Raw genomic sequence first — 14,629 nt, 5'->3', positions numbered from 1 at the left:
CATAGAAATAGGGTGGGTGAAGTCATCTCTTTTGTCGAACAGATTTGTCTTCAATCGTCCCTCTAACAATTTTGAGTTTCCAGTTTAGTTGGATATCATCATCTGTATTGCGGAAGTAAGGTTAAAATAAACAGTTAATGATAAGGAATATATATAGCCTGGCTTCTGCATAAATCCCCTTTTCTCTGTTGAGCATCGAGGTAGGGTCCCATGATATGGATTAACGTGTGCACTAACATTTCGATGATACAGGGTAGCATATTTTGCCCTATAACACACTTGTCTTCCTTTCATATAAGACTTCAATATCCCAAAAAAGGTCGTTAACCAAATCCAAGTAGTTAACAGGTTTTTTTTATATTTAAGATCGTTTCAATTGATGATAATTCTTTTCAAACGGTCTTGTACAATTTACAAAACATCTGTTGCGATTACTGCGGGAATCATAAGACTGATAATTTTACACAAATACATCTGGTCATACTTCTATGAGATCAAACCTCAAAATGTTTTTAAAGTATATTTTGTGAGATTGCTTGTCACTATATGTAAATTGTAGGAGTTATATGACTTTGGCCAGTGGTGTGCGTTTTGTTTGTTTGCTCTTCTTTTATCCACTGCTTTCATTACTTTTATGAATATATAAAAAAATTGTCGTCGCTATATTCTTCAATTTATTTTATACATTTTTCTTTTTGTTTTTATATATTGATTGTTATGTACATTTTGAACGTTCAATACCAAACTGTCATATTTATAAAGAAAAGGCAGGACACATAGACAATAACCAAACAACTTCCAATTTGATTTAGAGGAATGTATATAATGGTTCTACATGTAAGATATGTCACATGTGGATTTTTCCAGATTATAGTTCTAACCATGGCGGATTTTGTGACGTCTATAGAGCGTACCACCCTTGTAACAAGAAACATCATATCAACGTTTCAATTCTGAGTTGTGTACCACTCTGCGTATGGCGTTTTGTTGTACATGAATACACAGCGTTATACACAACTCAGTAGTTTATTGTACAACTAAACGCACAGCTCCTTATGTGGAACTTAGATTTTAGATAAAAATATTCAAATGTCATAATGTGTTTTTTGCACCAACCAAGTATTGTGCAAATGAAGGGGAATATACTTGTACAATACTGTCAAAGCACAAAAATGTAATATAGAATGCACATACCTATTGAATGAATCGTTTGGGGTTTTTTTTGTTTTTTTTAATAAAAGCTTTTTTTTTCCAGTTAAATTCTAGATCAATGTCTCCAATTTTAAGATACATATAAATGCTAAATCTCGGATTGAACATGTTGTACCTAAATGAAGCTGAACTTGTTTTGAAATATCCGCTCAATCGAAATGAAGACTAGATACTAGTATTCCTCTTATTTAATTTGCACATAAGTTGACTTGTTGTAGGATAAACGCATCCAGTAGTAATGGTGTATTGTAAGTAATTGATCTGTTCTAATGTTTTGATATTATGACCTTAACACCTTGTTTTTAACTAGTATGTGAAAAGTTAAATATTTGACACACCATTACTCAAACAATTCCCACTTATTGCACATGAATTTGCTAAATACGTAAAAAAAAAATTAGGGTTGTTTAGGACAATAAAATAACAACGGCAACGATTTATTCAAATATTGGAAACAATATTAGCATCTTACAAAGATTTACTAACAAGTACTATATAAATGTCATTTTTTTTTTCTTTCTTGGATTTATATAAAATTATCTGAATATGTTTCATAATAAGTAATACCTTATATGACGATTTGTAAAATAGTATAAAGTGAAAAATTGAGAAGTGCTGCCACTATTCTTTTTATTATTTAAATACCTATAAGAAAATGTAGTATTTTTAACATGATAAGTAAATACAGAGAAAATGGGATAAGTATATGTCTGTGTAATTCTAAGATTAATTATCATATTCAGGATTTGCCACTGGACGTTAAACAGCCGTACAAGCATTCATTCAACGGCAGATTTAGCATATTTGATACCACAACAGATATTTTTTCTCCAGTTAACGGCGAAAAAAAGCACGCGTCATATACATTTTACATGTATTGATGGCTTGGGCTATGTTATGTTGAAATAAGTTCACCCATAGGAATTTCAAATTAAGTAATGGTTTACTTAAGTTGGAACATGATAGAACATAATATGGGGTGTCATTCCATTGTACACATTAGTATGTGTGCCAACAAAAGTAAGGGAATAGCGCTTTTATTGCTGTTTTTTTTTTTATCTCAGAGTCACAGTAAGGTATTCGTCAGTGAACAAAACCTATCATCTCACTGACACCTTAGACGGTTCCTGCACCAGTTTAGTGGCATTGATAGCACAGATGATAACGGATGTGTTCCTAATGTCGTAACTTCAATCTCGTACTCCTTTCCGGAATGTGACTAATCGAAAATGATTTGTTACCGGGCTTTTAATAACATAAGCAACACATCGGATGCCATATGTGGAGGAGGAACTGCTTACCCTTTCGGAGCTTCAGAGAACACCCCCGTTTTTGGCGGGGTTCGCTTTGGCCAGACTTTTTTTTTAATTTTGTGTTTTTTGTACTTTTTTTTAATATTGTTCTTTTTTGTCTTTTTTTTTTTGTTTGGCCTTGGCGTTTTCTTTTTATTTTTAACATATTAGTTTTGTTATTCCTCTGGTATCTTTCGCCCTACTTTTTGTAGACTGACAATCACGCTACAACTACGATACAATGGAAGGTTTTATGTTGGTTTTTTTTTAGGTTTTTTTTGTGGGGTTTAGTATGTTTTACGAAAGAACAAACTCGTCTAAGCGTTAAAGTGACAATCGCACACAAATTATGAATAAACCACAAGTTACTAAACACTTATTCATATTGATTCAAATTGCATTGCTTGAGTGCATGAATTTAATCTTACAAAGGGCTCACATGTCTTAGTTTGATATGCACCAAATTATTATATGCGGTTTCATATATCCATTCATTTCGTTAAATGATTTATTCACACATTTATATTCCGAATTTGTTCATTTACCTTTCAATTTTATACACCTACATTACCTGCGATTGAACGCGAACCAGAGAAAGGAAACACCACTTTGGCCTAAACGTAAAAGTGTTAAATAAACCAAACTACTTACCTTTTACTACTTCGGGACATGAAGTTTATGTAGTTATGTAACCGGTGTTGATATCCTAGGTGTACATACACTTAAGGAACATTGAAATAAAATTGATGAAACATAGAGGTGTTTTATGTAAATAGTTATCAAAGGTACCAGGCTTTTAATGTGTTATGCCAGACACTCGTTTCGTCTACGTAAGTCAGGAACATTCAGATCAAAGTAGTTTTTAAGCCAAACCCGTTAATATGAAGAGCATTTAAACTAATATACATATCTTTAATTTGTTTTTCAAAAATTTTGATTTTTAAATGGATACTAGTATATAATAATATCAGATCGATTGTTTAAAGAAGTATATGTCTCATAAATGATAAGTGTGCACAGTAATAAAAATCTAAATTAAAACATCTAATACAGTTAGTTATAAAAACAAATCAAACTTGACGGGAATAAAATGGATGGCAAAAGCATATTCTTTACGACGAACTTAACATAAAGGTTTAAAAGTTCTGACAAGATCAAATCATACACAGTGTATGTACTGGTTCACTATACTTTAATACTCTAAGTTATGCACATCTTTGTGTGTAGGTTTATGACAGATAATGACCATTTACCATTATATCTAAAAGAGTTGATCTTGTACATCTGCTTAAAGTATAATTTTCATTTCAAGAATTGTCAAAATATCGGAATTTTCGGAAAAGGTCATTTTAACATGTTCTATTCAACTTGAAAATTTTAATTCATAAAAATAGATAAATTCCAACTTTCAACTCATAAAAGGGAGCAATAAAATTATTTCAATTAGAAAGCTTCAGTTCTTAGATTGCTTAATTTCAACTCAATTTTTCCTTGTTTTCAAGTAAGCTAATTATTTTATTTTGTAAACCTACTTTGTTCCATTGCTTACAAGTTAAAGGAAATATAGTTTAATTTATTTTGTAGTATATGAAAATTGTGCTGAAAGATTCCGTAAACTTTACCCACAAACGAATGTATAACGAACGACTTCTAGTATTACTTCATTTTGCAATATATCAGTACATGCACTTGCACGGTCATTTGATTATCTCCCCTTATTCAGTGGTAATTTGTGTAAACATACTGTATTTACTCAAACAATGTCAAAGTAAAATGAATTTGACACACGTAAGATATAGCTACGTAGTCCGCCCATTACATGCATGCTTACGATACAATTGTATGGCGATACATAATTATAACATTCGTAATTGGGATTATAAGTCTTTATACGCATCTCTAATCTCTTGTTAATGTGCAGTTTTATTTACAAGACACATTAACAGGCAAAATGACGACCATAATGAACACTGTGTGCAAAAAATTCTGTTTGAGCGTGTCATGTGAGGAAATGGTCAAAAACGCATGTACAATTATATTCCCCTTTCAAAACGTATGATTTAAACAAAACCTGTTAAGGACAATTGGTTCAGATTTTGCCATGAAATAATTGATCAAAATGCTCTAAAAAAAATCAGTACTGTTGGTTGAAAAAGCTAGATGAATTGATCTGATAAATCACTATAAATCACTGTGTTTCATCGTTTTTTAAATTATGTGTCATGTTAACCCTTTTCGAAACCATTGTATAAAACAAAATCAACGTGTGGTTGCCGGTGATCTTAAAAGACATTTGAATGAGTTTGAAGGTCATAATATTTATCAGCTCACTAGTCGAATCAAAATATGCTTACAGCTAGATCTTAATGGAAATGAAAAAATTCTGGAATGTGGAATGCACTCGAGTTTGTGTGTTCAGTCATTACTCTTTGATGTAGCACTTTCTAAACTGGGACACAAGGGTGTTGTTGGGTTTTTGTCAACATGTGATTTTATATTGTATCTTTGGTAACGTCGGCCTATTTATCCCTTCTTAAATTCATCAGGCATGGTCGCTTTTTTTCGTGACGTCACAATAGGAAAATTTAGAGGAAAACAAGAAAACTTGACGTCATAATTGAATTAAATAGAAAAAAATACACACGTCAGAAAAAGAATAAATCAAGTACAAATAAGAGAAAGTGCTCTATATAGAATCATCTTTCTGGCTTACTCATAAAAATGCTGATCCCAACTTATGACAGAAAAAGTCCTATAGCACGGAATATACAATCGACCTTTACTTGGTAAGCGACCAATTCATTCATCAAAACAGCTAAACAAAATAGCCGAAATATGTGTACTTATTGTTATTACACCATTCGTTACCAAATGTATGACAATGTAAAATAATTAAGAGCGCGTACACATATGAACACACACACTAATACACACAAATATTCACATTAACAATTTGCAAAGTAATGTGTTACGGCTATACGAGTTGTATTTTAGTATACTTTAAAGTTGACTATATTTTAAGATTCATACTTTATCAAAAGGATCGAGTCATTTAAATTTAAACGCCAATATAATGCGTCATAGGTTTACAAAATAAATTTTGATATCAGAAGTGGAAATACCTGAAGAAGTACTTTTAAGTGTTCAGTTTTCAAATGATAGAAATGTAAGTTGAATTAAACACTAACACATTTTAGAATATAGGGCATTGATTCATCATGATATATATACATTTAAGTTTTTTTTCAGCGATTAAGTTTACGACCAACTAAAATGACTTTATAATGACAATTTGTTAAATATAAAAACGTAGTTATGACTGCAAGATTTGTCGGTTTTGAACTTTTTATCAATACATTTGTGATACGAAAAAGGTAAGAACTCAAACAAAGAGTTGATCTGTTAGGGGTTTCATATACTTTTCGGATGACAGGATATGGTACACATATGTTCTGATTTGTTTAAACAAAATCCGGTGTGTTTTATTTCTGGTCTTCGCACTATAACCACGTTTGGGGAAACCCGGACCATCAGATCTATTATCTTTCACTTCCTGTTACTGTTTTAAAATGTTTGCAAGGGATATTTAAAACATTTTTTCAATAAACAAACTGGTCAGTAAAATTTGTGATTTAGCTGATTAAACAAATAAGATCAGAATCTTTACACGATGAAATGAGCAAATTTCGTCCTTTTTAGTTATATGAATATAGGAATTGATGCTGTCAACACCAGCAACGTCTTTTATCACAAGGAGGTAGCATCTAAAATTCAACCCTATTTTCAAAATCAGTCTGATTCTAATGTATCCTAAAGTTACACAGAAACCATTGCACCGAAATAAGATAACTATATACAAGTATTGATTGGCCTTGATTTAGAAGAATACATAAAAAAGCAAACTCTGACATATGACTGTTCCTAATTACAATCGTCTTATATGTAAAGCCCATGCGGTCATATGCATGTTTTTACAGGGGATCGATACAAAGTTCAACATGTACGTGTCGGAAAGCTGATACATCGTGATCCTAAATTATGAAAACCCTTACACATCTATTGGAACCATAACTTCAAAATAATTACGATACATGTTGAGGAATATGTCAGGGCCTTGGTTAAACGAGAAGCTGTTGAACTGGACATTTTGTCAGAATGGGTCAAAACAATCAGGTCTCTGATAAAAAGTCGAATTCATAAGTTGAAAAAACTGTGTGAATGATCGATCAAAGTCTATTTTGTCTTGTAAAAGAATAGGAAATAAATGAGTACTCAGGTAATCCCATATACAACACATATCATTTGACAAGTCATTCGTGGCTTCAACGAACATTACATTAATGGGCAAATCTGTGAACTTACTTTGTTAATATAGGTACCTTAGTTTAAAACATTTCCGTAGACACAACGGTACATTACCGGTCCATCTGCAGGTCCTAAACAGAACGAATTGGTCATTGTCAGATGGATTTCAACATATTTTGTCTACAGTGAAAGAAGGTCTTCAGACATGTCAGAAATACTGTGAAACTATTTCATTGCGTATTGGTATTAACCACATATGGATTCTAAAAAATGTCTTCATAACGTCAGGATAATATGAAATGTCAATCCTTTTTTGAAATAATTATATCAAACCTTTTGAATAATCAACCCTGTATACCACCATTCCCAATTTAAAATTGATAAAAATGGAAATAATCAACAATGCTTTTTTAATATATGAATGATAGCATAACTAAATGTTAGGTACCGATTTATTTACTGCCTGAGAATTCAATCATTCTACAAAAAGCCATAATTTAGAAAACACAAGTAACGTTAACATTCTTGGGTTTCAAATGTTTGTCTATGCACTTGTTCGATAGGTAGGTTGTGGGTTAATAATTAAAAAAACCTAAACCTTTCGTTTAATAAACTATGCATTTTGATATGCCAAATAAGGCATATTGTTGTATATCTGTATGTTGAATCCGTTTATATTTATATATATATTCCTCAAACCTAATTTAGGTATATTACATGTTGGAGAACCCTAAAATCGAAACAATTGGTACCTGATATAAACATAATGACAATATGAAACATAAAAATGAAGACAATATTGTCAACTGTAGAAAAAAATAGTTTTGACTCACCACATTATGTTAGGGCAGAAAATGGCCGTCGAACTGCATCATAGTAAAATTAAAACTGCATAGATATATGTATGGGAGATTTATTTCGTGAAACTATTTATTTCCAATGGCTGAAAATTTGAATAAAACTGTTTATTTATGTATGTGCGATTTATCTCATAACTTTTTGATTTTCTTTGATGGAGCGTTTCTCATGAACCGATATGATAGTGACGACCATCTAGCTCTTTTTAATACTGTGAAAGTACTTTTATTCGTTGGGTACCAATTTTCGTGGTTTTCGTGGATGACCTTATCAACGAAATTAAGTGTCCAACAAAATAAAACAACCATTGTCTAAATCAAGCCATGGAAAGATCCCCATCGCCAGCGGTAGTTTTGACTACGATATGATATAGAGAAAATATTGAATAACGCCAAATCTAAAAAGACTTAAATAGCATTCACAGAATTACAACGGCATGCAGGACTATACCCATTCAATCTTTATTAACCTAAACTGTACAACTTTCGATATTTTAATTCTCATAAAAAAATATTTTTGATCGATGAAAGTCCGATTTCCGGTATTGAAATGCTAATATGATAAAGTGTTCATTTTATATCCTCATAGTTCTCGTACATATGGAAAATAATAATTTCATGCTGGGCTTGATTTTGATAAGAATTATTTGACAATGCAAGATATGTTTATAGCGTATGTTTATTTTACTGTTTTCTTTAAATGACATGTGTATGGCCTAATTAACACCTTTGATGGTCTTAAATCTGTTGATCAATTTCGCATGGGTTAATAAGTGTTATCACAACGATTAACACGGGTCAATGTTTACTTTGCAATTTCCTTCAATCCATACTATTTGTAACCTTCATTTCTAAAGGCTTTAATTTTTCTATAATTTTTTTTGTAGAAAACTAAAATCCACGAATGTAAAAACCCACGAACATGTAAATATTGCTCAAACCACGAAAATTGATACCCACGAATTAAAGTACTTTCACAGAAACACTTATATGCCATTAAATTACGAGTCTAAGCTAGGATGCCGAATTCAGCAATTTTACTTTCTTAATTCCTATAGTTAACATTCCAATGTCTGTGCCATTGGCAAGTCAACCAGGTATTTTCATTCAAAATTCAGATGCAATAATTGACTGCTTGCCGCAAATTTGGCGGATATTCCTTCGAAAATGCGTCATGTTTATCAAAGAATGTATTTCGTTTTCAACTCTTAAACAAAATTGACCATGACGATGATCAAAGAATGATTGCCGCTTTTCACCTTAACTTAACAAGCCCTGCATTAACATAGTTTAATTCACTAGAAGCAAACGCACATGGACGCAATTTCTTACAAATTTTTTTTATGAAAAGTACATAGAGGTAAATTGGCAAAGTCGTGTTCCTTGAGTCTGAAAAGTAAAAAAAAAGTTAAAAATTAATGACCCGCAGTTTAACAATATTTTATTGATATCTAAAAAAAAAGTCGATGAACCACAATCACAAAAAACTAGCTCGTAAAGTTCTACTTAAATCAAGAGATTTTTCTTTATTCGATGGCTTGCGTTTTCACACTGGAGCCGCAAGATTTAAGCGAATACAGCAATTTTGTCAGTATCAGCTTGCATTTCCGGTAATATCAGTTAAAACAATTATTTCGCTTTACCACAATTCACCACTTAGAGGCCATGGAGGGATTCAACATACAGTAGATTTGATAACCGAACATTATTATTTTTAAAATTAAGCAGGAAAAGTGTCCGACTTCATAAAATCGTGTCATGCTGGTCAGTGTCGTAACATGACTACAAGAAAAATGAAGAAAGACTAAAGTCAGAATTGTTGCCTTTCAGGTTCCAATTTGTCTTTTTCAAGTTTGGAAATTTAACTTATCGGTCCTATTCCAGTGTCCAAGTCAGGCAACAGTTACGTGTGTACTGCAGTCGATATTTCAGTACGTTTATTTTTACAAAGCCTATACCAAACTTTTACCCAATTACTGTTTTGCATGCACTTTATAAAATCATTACCCAGCTTGGTGTTTATGATACTATTATTAGCGATCATGGATCCGAGATGATAGGAAAATACACAAAAGAAATATGAAGACTTGTATATATCAAACAACAATACACACTAAGTTTAATCATCACTGTTTGGGAACTTGCAAACGCTTACAAAGAACCTTAGCAGAGAGAAAGTGTGTATGGTAGGGAATGTATACCGTGAAAGTTGGCGCAATAGTAGATTTTCTTTTCGCATGGTGTAAGCTATAAATTGTGTTCATTATAAGGTGTATTTAACCATAAGTCAGGAGCAGGGACTCCACTGAATCTAATTTCGTACTGTATAAATATACCACTTTTTAACAAGCACACTAAGATTCAGTAAAATGATATGCTATACTTTTTAAGATTTTGCTGCATCATACTTATGTTGAAGTTAAAGAATAACTAGAATTTAGGCATATGTTTGTTAATATATATGTTTGTGGAATATATCTTAAACAAAATTTGATTTTTTTGGGTACAAATTCAACATTTTTGAAAACGCATTTCAGGACAGCAAAATATCGGTAATGTAAACAATCAAACGCCTATTCTTGTAACTTAACTTGTCAATCTTATGTAAATCTGGAGCAATGACACGCAAGGCTTAACGTCGAATTTTCATCAAATTGGAAAGATCTAAAAACATAGAAAAAAATTGCTAGTTGTATTTCATGAACAGTGATGAATGGTTTGAAATGTAACCTGTCATGTCGGAACGTTGTGAATTTATACCAGTCTATGATTTACCTGTTCCTTGTTTAGAGATTGCGACTTTAAACAACGAACAGTGATGTTAAACTACAAAAAAGACTACCTAATAACGGTTAATAACGTTTTGTCATAATAAAGGTGTTTTTAATGGTTTCTATTCTTAGATTCATCATGAACACGAATCACAAAAACTAAATGACGAAAATGAGAATATGTTTGAAATGAGAAAAATTATATATCTGCAAAAATACGATGTTTGACGTTTTCCTTACAATGGCAGGCGCAGATACACACCATCAATGTCCGAGTCTTTAGACGGAGGGATTGTTATCTCAAATGATGTTTTCGGGCTGACAATAAAACAGTTTGAGCAAATGTATAAAGAATGTTTAGATAGAAGGAACAAAAGAGAACAGTGTATACTAAACCTAAGATATCCTGATAAATCTTCAAATGAATATCTGGAATACGTACAGAACTGTATATACTACAATAAAGGTACGAAATATGTTATTATTAAAACAAGAAAGTCTTAATTGGTGGAAATATACCAAGACTGAAATCAAAAGCTATACATTAAGCCAATTACACACTATACCATGACCAAAGTGAGAAACAACAGAGAGAAACACAAAATACTACAGATTAAATTAATGAAAGTGAAATGTTCACCTTACTGGCAAACTAATTAAACTTGAATGAAAAAGTTCACTATACATCAAAGTCCATGTTCCTCATGGCAAAACAATTTGGTAATAAGTCGCATCCGGTTATACACAATTTAGGATCAGCGAATGGGATGTTGTAAATTGATAACATTGTATATAAAGAAAAAGAGAGGCGACAGATACCAAAAGAACGTTTAAACTCATATGTCGAAACTAGTAGGACAACGCCATGGTTCTTCTCAAAGTTTCATGTTTCTTATTAAATCAGAAATGTTTATCTAAGATTACGATTTTAGTTGAGAAAGACGCTATTCAATCTAATACTTAGTTTTTTAGTATTCGGTAATTAAGAATATCAATAAACGTACAGTGTAGACAAACTAAACATTTCGATATAATTGCACATTAAATGTTATGATTGGTGATTAAATTTTTAATCAGATGTCAAAATATGTATGCATACATCAAGAATCTAAATTGACATAAGAAGAAGAATAATTTGGGTATGTGCAATTGAAGCAGCAAACACACACCACACACATAAAGCAAAAATCATAATAAACGTGCGGTCTTCTTTAATATACAGCGTCTGCTTTATATAGCAACCTCTTATTTGATGAGTGCTGTGAGAAAGGTCACTGAAATCAACGAACCAAACATTTTAAGAAATTATCACGAATCGATCGTCTGCAATTATGTGTCTTTGCCTCGTGTACAGTGTAATTGCGGTCAGGGATATTTTGATACATTAACAGTTATCTGTTATGTAAATTTATTGAGGCTATACTTTTCTCTATGTGATATCTTTACTGATGTGGATTTGCATGGTTTGCAACAGGAGATTCTTTCCTGTTGGCCCATCCAGTGTCGGTTCGGAGTTCATGCGCGTTAAAGGGCACGTGCTTTTTTAAAATAAAAATCTATACACAAAATTTGAAAAAAGCGGTACAGTACTGTTGATTTTCTTTCTAAATTGTGTATAGATATAGGAAGATGTGGTGTGAGTGCCAATGAGACAACTCTCCATCCAAATGACAATTTTAAAAAAAGTAAACCATTAGAGGTCAATGTACAGCCTTCAACACTGAGTCTTGGCTCACACCGAACAACAAGCTATAAAGGGCCCCAAATACATATATCTTAGTATACACATAACTTCAATAAATTTCAACGACGTTAATTATATTCAATAAATCATCATTAATAAAAAAAATATATGAAAATAACTTTCTGAATTGGATATAATAGATATGAAAATATATGGTATGAGTGCCAATGAGAAATCTCTCCACCGATGTCACAATTTGTAAAAAGTAAATCATTGTAGGTTAAAGTACGGCATGCAACACAGAGCTGTGACTTACACCGAACAGCAAGATATAAAGGGCACAATAAATAAGAATGGTATCAAAAATCAAATGGAATATATATTTATCAACAAGAAATATATTGAAGTTTATTGTATATAAAAACGATGTGAATTATAATACTAAAATATAATAAGATGTGGTATGAATGCAAATGAGACAACTCTCCACCAGAGACAAAATTACATAGAAGTTAACAACTACAGGTCAATGACTTCAACAATGTGCAAAGCCCACACCGCATAGTCTAGTCAAATGAAGTCTAAACAAATGAATCAATGGCTATTGTTCAATATGTGTGATCATAATTACATAATTAAACATGTTAAATGCATATAAATTACTTTTCCTTATGCTCAAAAGTACCATAAAATGCAGTGCAGTTAGTGTATCTGAGCAAATGATCATAATCCAAGAATAATTCAACCATCATGAGACAACAATGGACAGTGTGTGGAGTTTGACAAAAAATGAACCAATTAATTTGCAAAAAGATAAACATTTTAAAAAGGAAGGCATGTAACTCTTTCACACATTTGACTTTACAGACATTATGGTTATGGTGGTCTTTTTGAAAATGTTTTACATCTTACCCGTTATTCTATTGATTTTGTATTTACATAGTGTCATAGATCAAATGTATTCGTTCAGTATACATGTATGTTCACTTGTGTTAATATATCTTTTGATTGAGTTAAGCCATGTCAATTGATATTTTATAGTGTTCAGGTAAGGGTGAAGCTGGGTACTTATCAAAACATTCAAACCCGCTGCATTTGTTTGTACCTAACCCATGTCAGGAACCTTATGTTCAGTGGTTGGCGTTTGTTGTTGTCGTTCATAAGTTTTTTCTCGTTTCTGGTTTTTAACATAGATACGACCGTTAGTTTTCCAGTTGAAATTGTTTTACCGTAGTCTTTTTTTTTTTCTTTTTTTTTTCTTTTTTTTTTGGGGGGGGAGAGGGGAGGGGGTTCTTTGTAGCTAGCTGTTCGGTGTGAGCCAACTTTCAATGTTAAAATCCGTACTTTGACCTATAATGGTTTACTTTTACAAATTGTGACTTGGATGGAGAGTTGTCACATTGACACGCATACCACATCTTCTTGTATCTATTATGTCAGCGTTTAGTAAAATGTAGAAATTCATTATTTAAAGACAGATTGCTTTGGCCGGGAAATGCTCTCAAGGACAAATACTTATACACACACCTAGTTTATACAATTGGTACAGAAATCGATATTCGCAAGATATATGTATTTGGGGCCCTTTATAGCTTGTTGTTCGGTGTGAGCCAAGACTTATCATATCTGATATGATGTGGAATTTGGTAGATAATAATAAGACACAAATACCAAGCGGAAGTTTGGCAGAAGGACAGGATCTACCAGGTAGTGACTTAGATATAATGTATCTCATCAATGGCGTAAACGTAATTCAAAATAGATGGAATAGCAAACATCCACAACAACATGTACAACATACTACACTGGTTATGGAGTTAGATAACGAGCATCCAGGATTTACTAATCTTCGATTGATCGTAGAGATTGACACAGAAGCCGAAACTAAATTCTTGATATCTGAATGCTGTGAAAGTAACAGAAATGGTAAATATTTATCAGCGAAGTTATTTCTGGATAAATTCGAGCATTGTTTTGCGGGTTTTTCAATATCTCCACACAGCCCCTGTATAACAGATAGTGGTAATAATTACGATTTAGCAATGTGTCTACGAAGTGAATACTTCCCGTATAGCGCAATTTCGTGGCCAAAACGTCATAGACACCAATGGCCTCCCAATGTTGTAATTGACAAAATAAAAAAAACACGGATGTCTTCTAGTACCAATAGGACCAAGGTGTATTTTAGATAATAACTTATTATGGAGATTGTCTTTCTCAATGGCTGAAAAACAACTTGTATATTCATTTAATTACACTCAGTTTTTATGTTATGGTCTTCTAAAATTAACATTACGGCGTATCATAAATATAAATGTTGATGTCAAAGATTTATTATGTTCTTACTTTCTTAAAACTGCGTTATTTTGGGTCTGAGAGGAACAGGATATTGAGATTTTTCAATTAGTTAGATTGTTTTATTGTTTTTCTCTCTGTCTTGATAAATTGATATTATGGATAAAGAACTGTTACTGTCCGAACTATTTTATACCTAGCCATAACATGTGT

At 32.1% G+C, this 14,629-nt stretch overlaps 1 protein-coding gene across 1 annotated transcript in view; it reads left to right on the top strand.

The window, feature by feature from the left end:
• Positions 1 to 13,755: 13,755 nt before the first annotated feature.
• The window catches only part of LOC134689999 (alpha-amylase-like), a 73,311-nt gene continuing 72,437 nt past the window's right edge, over positions 13,756 to 14,629 (top strand). Inside the window, exon 1 of the mRNA XM_063549970.1 lies at positions 13,756 to 14,244. Coding sequence (XP_063406040.1) covers positions 13,756 to 14,244 — 489 coding nt within the window. The remainder of the gene's footprint in view (positions 14,245 to 14,629) is intronic.

Source organism: Mytilus trossulus, chromosome 11 (genome assembly GCF_036588685.1).
Source record: "Mytilus trossulus isolate FHL-02 chromosome 11, PNRI_Mtr1.1.1.hap1, whole genome shotgun sequence".
NCBI lineage: Eukaryota > Metazoa > Mollusca > Bivalvia > Mytilida > Mytilidae > Mytilus > Mytilus trossulus.
The sequence above is the reverse complement of the archived record's forward strand: the minus strand, read 5'-3'. Positions and strand labels throughout refer to the sequence as shown.